This window comes from Aegilops tauschii, chromosome 2, assembly GCF_002575655.3.
Source record: "Aegilops tauschii subsp. strangulata cultivar AL8/78 chromosome 2, Aet v6.0, whole genome shotgun sequence".
Taxonomy (NCBI): Eukaryota; Viridiplantae; Streptophyta; class Magnoliopsida; order Poales; family Poaceae; genus Aegilops; species Aegilops tauschii.
Window position 1 is genome coordinate 284616948 of NC_053036.3, and position 7740 is coordinate 284624687.

Genomic DNA, 7740 nt, shown 5'->3' on the forward strand with positions numbered 1-7740 from the left:
AGGATTTTCCTAGAATTTTCTAATATAGAGCATTCTTCTGTTAAGCGTGCCGCTACTACCTTTTTGGCTTATGAGTTCAGATTTATAATAAAAGAGGCCAAAGTAATCTTTGCGCATTATAGGGTGGACGCTGGACGTCCTCCCATAGAGGCTATCCTCTTTGATCAAGAAGAAATAATGCGTTTTCAATCTCTAGACTACGTTGCTTTCAATGAAAACCTCAGAAAAAAGGTCCTTACCAATGTTCTAGTTGATAGAATTTCTGAACTTAATGATGATTTGGCTATTCGAAATAATGAGCTAGGATATTCTCTCGAGTATAGGCTCACAAAGTTCTGTCAAAAGAATGCTTATAATAATGAATTGGTTGTGCAATACGAAGGGCCGAAGGAGGAACCTATACCTCCTAAAATTGATCTTGGGGACTTTTGTCCCATTAAATTTAGCCCTTTTGATTACTTCTGCTTGCCTCAAAGGAAACTTGCTGCTGAACGTAGAGAATACGAAATGAGTTTTAATGATCTATCCTATTACTATGGCAATACCTAAATCTATCCTTGCTTTTATGCCTAGCTAGGGGCGTTAAACGATAGCGCTTGTTGGGAGGCAACCCAATTTTATTTTTAGTTTTTTGCTTTTTGCTTCTGTTTAGGAATAAATATTTGTTCTAGCCTCTGGTTAGATGTGTTTTTATGTTTTAATTAGTGTTTGTGCCAAGTTAAACCTATAGGATCTTCTTGGATGATAGTTATTTGATCTTGCAGAAATTTCCAGAAACTTTCTGTTCACGAAAATAATTGTTAAAAATCACCAGAACGTGATAAAATATTGGTTCCAATTGCTGTTGATCAATAAACAAATTGTCTAGGTCATCCTATTTTGGCTGATTTTTTGGAGTTCCAGAAGTTTCCGTTAGTTACAGATTACTACAGACTGTTATGTTTTTGACAGATTCTGTTTTTCGTGTGTTGTTTGCTTATTTTGATGAATCTATGGCTAGTAAAATAGTTTATAAACCATAGAGAAGTTGGAATACAGTAGGTTTAACACCAATCTCTACTCTAATGGACGACTTGGTGAATAGTCTCCGCAGTTTAATTTCGCTGAGTTTTTTCGTCATCCTCCCATCTCCGGTTTTTTTCGTCATCCTCCCACCTCCGTTAACTCGCAACCCTCATGCACGAACCACTCCCCTCCCTCTCCTCGCGCAAGCATCCTCTCCTCGTACCCTCGCACGCGCTAGGGTTCCTGCGCCGCCGCCACACGGGAGCTTGTCGACCAGCCCAGCGTCCTCCGGATCGCCGCCGTCACCGCCCCAGATCGCCACTTTCGCCGTCGGAATCGCTGCCAACGTCTCGTCGCCCCGGATCGTCGCCGTCCGGATCGCCGCCGTCGCCGGGCCATGGCGGTGGAGGTCGACGGCACCCGGAGGCGCGGGGCGGCGGCCTTCCTGGACGACCCCTTCGAGGTGTTGCAGGCGAAGCGGGGCCGGTGCTCACCGTCCGCCACCGCGGCCTCGGTCGCCGACCTCGGCATCAACATGGAGTTCGACCCCATCGAGGCGGTCCAGTCCGTCTTCCCCAGCGCCGATCCGCAGGTACCCCCGCCGCCGCTCCGTGCCTCTTTCTTTCGCTTCTTGTTCTTTCGGTTGATTGGTAGATCGTGCGCAGACGTGTAGTAGAGCCTGCCGATTCAGTTCATCACAAGAACCAATCGAACTTGGTTACACCGCAAGAAAGATTGTGCCTTGAATCTTGGAACAAATTTTCTGTTGTCGATTCATATCCCCTTTCTTGAATTAGAATAGACTAAGAGTTCAGAGATTGATGGAATTGGAAATCAAAAGTTCGGAAGAATCATCCACCACGATTTCTCTCTTGCGTGTGCCAAGCGCTTCGTGTATAAACCGTTACAGGGAAGCATGGTAGGAATCACCCATGAGGATTATTCCTCTGCTGATCAATTATCGTACACGCCTTCGACCCGACATGATCGCCTGCCCTCCCGCCACTTTGAATTCTTCTCACATATGATGGCTAAATTTAGGATTGAGAAGTAAACTGTCTGAACTAAATAACTGAAAACAAATAGTTTGCACATCTGTTCTATCCTTGTGCACAGAAGTTCTGCCATGGTTTTCTGAAATCCTGGTATAGCTTTGGTTTATGCCACAACAGTGGACTTGAGAACCCCAATTTGTACCGTCTTGCTCTGTACATGTCTAATGGGTAATTTTGGGGAATTTCTAGCTTCTGCGGGGCTATCTCAAAGCGTCGGGAAATGTCTTGGATGCTGCCATCAGAAGCTTCAGGGATTATTTGGCATCGGATTCAGCAACGACCAATGCTGGTGCCTCCTCATCTGGAGGTATGGCTGACATGACTGAAAAATAACCCTGACTGCTTCTTTCTCTTGTTGCCTGATAGTTATAGTAATGTCTAGAGATGTATATTTTTTATAAACAGCACCATTCGTACAATTTGCATCTTGTCTAACTCTTGAACGATTGTTAATCGCAGTGGCATCTGATGTGCCGGTGATGAATACTCCAGCCAACAGGACTGAATGGGCGGAGCTAATTGTCAAGGAGATGTCGTCCGCTTCAGATCCGAATGACACCAGGAATCGAGTCTTCAGGATACTTGAAATGTTCGACAAATGTGCCGCAAACTGCAGTACTCCTGATGAGGCGCATAAAATGCGTGAGGTAACTAATGCATCCGCAGTTGCTTCATCCCTCCGTTCAAAAACATTACATATCATAATCGTCTGAGTTCAGACATTGACAGTGCCATAGTCAGAAAATCACAACATGAGGCACAAAGCTAATGATATCAAATTTGTGCCGCCATAAAGTATGTGTTATTAGATTAATCGTTGATTAGTGCTTGAGCCTAGAAAATCAAAATACACTTTATATTTCTGGAAAGGGGGTAGTTGATACTGCCAAATGGCCGGTTACTTCTGAGATGTGTTTCTGGAAATTTTGATGTGCTCACCTGTCCGGGCGCCGCAACCCCATAGAATGAAGCTTGATGCATGTGCAGAATCATTAATTATCTTATATTTGTGCAGATGATTATAGCAACTATTTTGGGCTGACCTCTTGCTGTTCTAGCAAAAAAAATTAGTATTTTGTTTTTCTCTACGAAAGATCAGGTAATCTGATATCGAGCTCCTTATTTTAAAGTAATTGAATTTTGGGTTTGTAATGATTGTTCATGACTAATAGAAAATATATATTGTAAAATTCCAGGACCGAATGGATTTTTGGTCTATATTGCAAATATGTATAATGGATTATTGGTGAGCTCGGTATTGGTGGTCTACTCCCTTTCATCCCTGTATTTCTAAGAAAACCAAACTAATATGCATCCATGTATTTTTTTAATTCAAGTTCTTTCATATGGGTTACGTAAAAAGCAAATGTTGCTTCTTTTTATTCAGATGCTTTGAGAACCAAGTCTACCTGGTTCTCTTCCTTTCATCCATGTATTTTAATGTGCAGTGTACAATGTGTAGAATGAGCAAACTTGTGAATCTAGAGCACAAACTCATGATTGATCAAGGGAGTGGCACTGCCGGCTGGGTTAGAGTATAATCAACTGTACTTGGAGTTTTTTTGTGATACGTGTAGCTTTCAGCTTGCGAGCCTTTCAAATATGCAAGTGTCCGATGCCATAGGCTACTATGGAAGTTGTGAATGCTATGTAGTTTCCCGTACTACTTGCATTCAGAAATGAACTAATTCAGGCTGGCCATCTAAGTTTTACATTCCGTATGTATAGAGAGATCAAATTTATTTGTTCTAGGGACATTTCTGAACATGCGTATGGAATAAGATCATGAACACGTATATGGATTATGAATTTAGTTTTTTTTTTGAGAAGTGAATTTACTTTTATCTATTGATAAAAAAATATTTTTGTTGTCAGACGAAGGGCACGACGGATGGCGGCGGCGGGAAGGTGAGCAGCGGTGGAGATAAGCGAGGAAAGGAGTAGTGTGAGGCGGTTGGCGGTGTTGAAGAGGATGAGAGGGCCGCACACTCGGTGCCATGCTACTGGAGGGCCCGCTGCTGGAGGCAGTCCTAGGGATTTTTGGATCAATGACAGTAACGTTGGCGACCCAGTTATCTTCTTCCATCTCTGGATCCTGAATCTACAGCTCTCTAATCTGCAAATACACGCAGTAGCGACGGGTACAATTGCATGGTTGTGACTGCCGACCAGTACACGAGTGGGGCTGCCGTTCTCCTACCGGTAATCAGCTGCTCCAGTGCCACCGCATATATACTCCGATGAGTATCCTTGATATCTTCCCTCCACATTGCATCTAATGACACACTAACACATTGCATCTGATGACACACTTCCAACTGGAATATATCAATTACATACCACGGTCATAAGTGTCACACTTCCAACTTAGGACATGTCATGATGATGTGCTTTTTGGTTATCCTAGGACTTACAAAAACATGTCATCTGATCTGTTCCCCTTCGGTACATTAGAGGTTATAGGTCATTTGTTGAGCGGTTATAATGACTTTTTCTTTGGGTAAGTCTATGCTAAAATATATGCAGATTTCCTCTCAAAACTATCTACCAGTCATATTGTTAAGGGAGGATCCAATCTATTACTTTGAATTTAAGCTATCACATTTATCATATAGTATTTAATATTGGTAGAAGATTAAATTATTGACATGACTTTAATTGAAATTTTTAGGTGAAATTTGAAACTTCCCTTGAGAGATGCTAAAGTACTATTTATTTGACCGGCTTGGTGTACATTGACCTTTACCGCCTGAATGTTATGAATTATATTCATGGTGGATGATATGAATGTCGGGGAGGTGATGGAGAAGTATGACGAGGAACTTGTGAAGGCTGAGGGCATGGAGAAGAAGGGGAGAATCTAAGTGGGAGGCTGACATTGGCGAAGGAGAAGGCTAGATGAGTGTTGGCATTGGCAGACAACGGGTCATTGCAGATGGCATTCACTGAATTATTCAAGGAATTGAAGCTCCCAAAATGATCAAATAAATAAGATAGCAATGAGACATAGAATGTCGTGTTATTAATTATCTTTTTCCTCAAAAAGGATGTCGTGATAGTAGTCGTGCTTTGCATATAAGTTGCTTCAACAACTATATTCTTGAAATGATGTGCCATAGGTAGGTGGAAAAACTAAGAAATACAAGCATTACTCTGTGTGTGTGAGAGAGTGCTCTACACGCTGCCTTTACGGATTAAACCGGTGCTCTAATTAAATGATAAATTGAGTGTACTTTTTTTTTCTTTGACCGTTATATGACAAAATGAATGAACACGTGAGTGCTATCCAGATTATCCATGAAGTGCCCTGACATATGCTATAAAGAGATCGTGTGAAAACAAAGCTGAAGTTGTTGCCCAGGATGAGAAGGAAAGTGGTCTTCCAGCAACACTAAACATGGTCATGTATTACACATACATATGATGATGTATGTAATGCGTCCGATCATTGTTGTTTTTTATTTCAAGTTTATTTGTGTTGGATTATGATGGTCCATGTAAAAATACTTGGATGAGTTGCCAACCTAGTAAGAAGTTTGCTTTAATTTTGTTGCTCCTGCTTGCTTTTTTGATGCATTTCATGGGGATGACTCGTGTACTCATTTTGTTTCTTACTGAAATGGAAAAGAAAACAACAAAGATTAGTATTTGTTTGCTTTAAGTCGTCAAATATTTTTTCATTGTGATTTGTAATTCATTTTTTTATTAAATGCATGTTGAGCTAGCATTATCTTTGTTGCCTAGAAAATTTGCTATAGGCCGTAGCGAATAACATCTGAAGGCGGTTGTCGCCCTTTTCCCTTGCTGCTGGCGTTTTTGCTTGGTTTTATGGTTCTTAGAATGTCGTTGTACTACTCCCTCCATCCGATAATATAGGATGTTTTTGCAAGCTAACATAGCTTGCAAAAACATCTTACATTGTGGGACAGAGGGGGTATGTTTTAGGCTAAGAAGAAGCGGCGCTGACACTGAAGAACATCATTTTATCTTTAGAGATCTCAAAATTTTTGGAGAGTCTGATGTGTTACAAATTAATATTGTATATAAGGAGAATAGTAGGAGAAGATCAACAGTTGTGTATGTGTAAGTTTTACTGAGGTATTTTTTTCTTGCAAGATCCTAACCATTTATCCATTTGCTCCCTAGATTCGTTTACTGATTGTAAATTGCTTAATTTCCTTGCACATAAAAAGAAAATATGCTTGGATTTGTGAAACAACCATATTTTTGTGTACAATGGTGAAAGAGCAACATTGTTATATTGCTCCCTGGTTCAATTTCCTCTATTTCATTGGTGAAAGGAAACGTGAACACTACACTAAAACTCTTTAGGCTTGCCAAAATATAAGGATGATCATGTTGTCATGAGTAAAACTGGATGTACCCGGTAAGGATGGAGGCAAGATTACCTCTCCGACAAGGCCCCGGAACAGTTAGCATCCCGGTTAAAGAGCACCGGCAATTTGGAGAGGGCCCCACCGCCTTTTGCGCGGGAAGGAGCAGACCTCAGCCGCGGTCAACAATTATGGCCACTTAAAGAGCGAGGTGAGTATGATTGGCCAAATTAACTTAACTCGGCTATTTTTTGGTACTGCTCAAGAAGGTCATTGATCTTCTTAGCTGACAATACCAATTAGACTAATTTATTGTAGTTTTATGAACATGGAGTTTGTTAATCACCTCTGTGTTTTATTGAAGATTAAGAAGTGTATAGTATATATGCAATGTTTTTTTCCTGGACATTTAACAAAATATGAAATAAGCAAACATATAGTGGTCCAAGTTGACGAAGTAGAGTTGATGGCCCTTTGGTTTTTGATCAATGTATATATCTTTGTTATCCTGTGGCAATGCATGGCAAACGTACATATCTTAAACAACAATTTATGACCTTTCATTTTCGTTCTTATGATATAATATAAAGTTCAGTGTTACTTTCATTCTATTTTATGGTAATGATGCATTGGATATATTTTAGTGTACACCCCATAGCCTCAACATTTGCACCGTAGCTTCACACCACCGTCTCACCGTGCTTACCGGAGCCCGGCATCTCTCCTTCTTCCCGTGCACAACTGAAGCTTCATTGGCCTACATACACTTCGCTAGACAATCTAAACTGCATGCATCACTAAAAACAAACATGTAGAAACATTGAAATCAAGATTAAGTCCCAACTGCCCGCCCGGACATGACGGCAACGGCGGCCAGGCCGGGGTTGCGCCAGCTACGACGGCTGGCATCCCACAACTAGGCTAGACAGCATGCGGCTGTGGCGGCGTCCATCTTGCTCGCCCGCCTACCCGCAGGCTAGCACGCTCGCTCGCCGACGGCCAACACACTAGCCAGCACAAGGCTGCGGTGACCTGTCAGCGCGCCCATGGTTGCATGCGGCTTTGGCCAGCAGGTACATGTGGTGGTCGCGCGAGGTCGTTAGGCGCCTCCCCTAGGTCGGCGCCTCCCCCACCATCGTCCACGCTGTCAGCAGCCTCCTCTGCTCACCTCATCATCGTCGCGAGCCACCTCCTCCCCTGCGCTGGCATCGTTCCATGCTCCACGTGAGAGAGGCGAGAAAGAAAGATTGGGTGGTTGCAGGTGGGCCGAGCGGGTACCCGGGCGTGACCGCAGCCCATCCTGCCCCTAGATTTGAGATGGGTCTAAGGTATATCGGCCAGTCCAG

General features: G+C 42.5%; 1 protein-coding gene across 8 annotated transcripts; it reads left to right on the forward strand.

Annotated features, from left to right (window-relative positions):
• Positions 1 to 1128: 1128 nt before the first annotated feature.
• LOC109754534 (uncharacterized) lies at positions 1129 to 5303 on the forward strand. 8 transcript variants are annotated; one of them, XM_040398651.3, is made up of 7 exons: positions 1129 to 1597; positions 2250 to 2367; positions 2520 to 2707; positions 3076 to 3159; positions 3257 to 3306; positions 3936 to 4262; positions 4732 to 5303. In XM_040398651.3, the coding sequence occupies exons 1-4, from the start codon at positions 1403 to 1405 to the stop codon at positions 3100 to 3102; spliced, it is 528 nt and encodes a 175-aa protein (XP_040254585.1). In that variant the 5' UTR covers positions 1129 to 1402; the 3' UTR covers positions 3103 to 3159; positions 3257 to 3306; positions 3936 to 4262; positions 4732 to 5303. The 8 variants fall into 8 exon arrangements, with proteins under 8 accessions (XP_040254585.1, XP_020169066.1, XP_073364584.1 ...); XM_073508483.1 differs by having other exon boundaries at positions 1145 to 1597; positions 2560 to 2707; XM_073508485.1 differs by having other exon boundaries at positions 1160 to 1597; positions 3257 to 3315.
• Positions 5304 to 7740: the final 2437 nt, after the last annotated feature.

Bases quoted from the DNA above. Each gene is read 5' to 3' on its own strand.
- LOC109754534 (XM_073508481.1), top strand. From the start codon at position 1,177: ATGCACGAACCACTCCCCTCCCTCTCCTCGCGCAAGCATCCTCTCCTC. The intron at 1,598-2,249 runs GTACCCCCGCCG...GGGAATTTCTAG, and splicing joins TCCCCAGCGCCGATCCGCAG to CTTCTGCGGGGCTATCTCAA. The intron at 2,708-3,935 runs GTAACTAATGCA...TTTTGTTGTCAG, and splicing joins AGGCGCATAAAATGCGTGAG to ACGAAGGGCACGACGGATGG.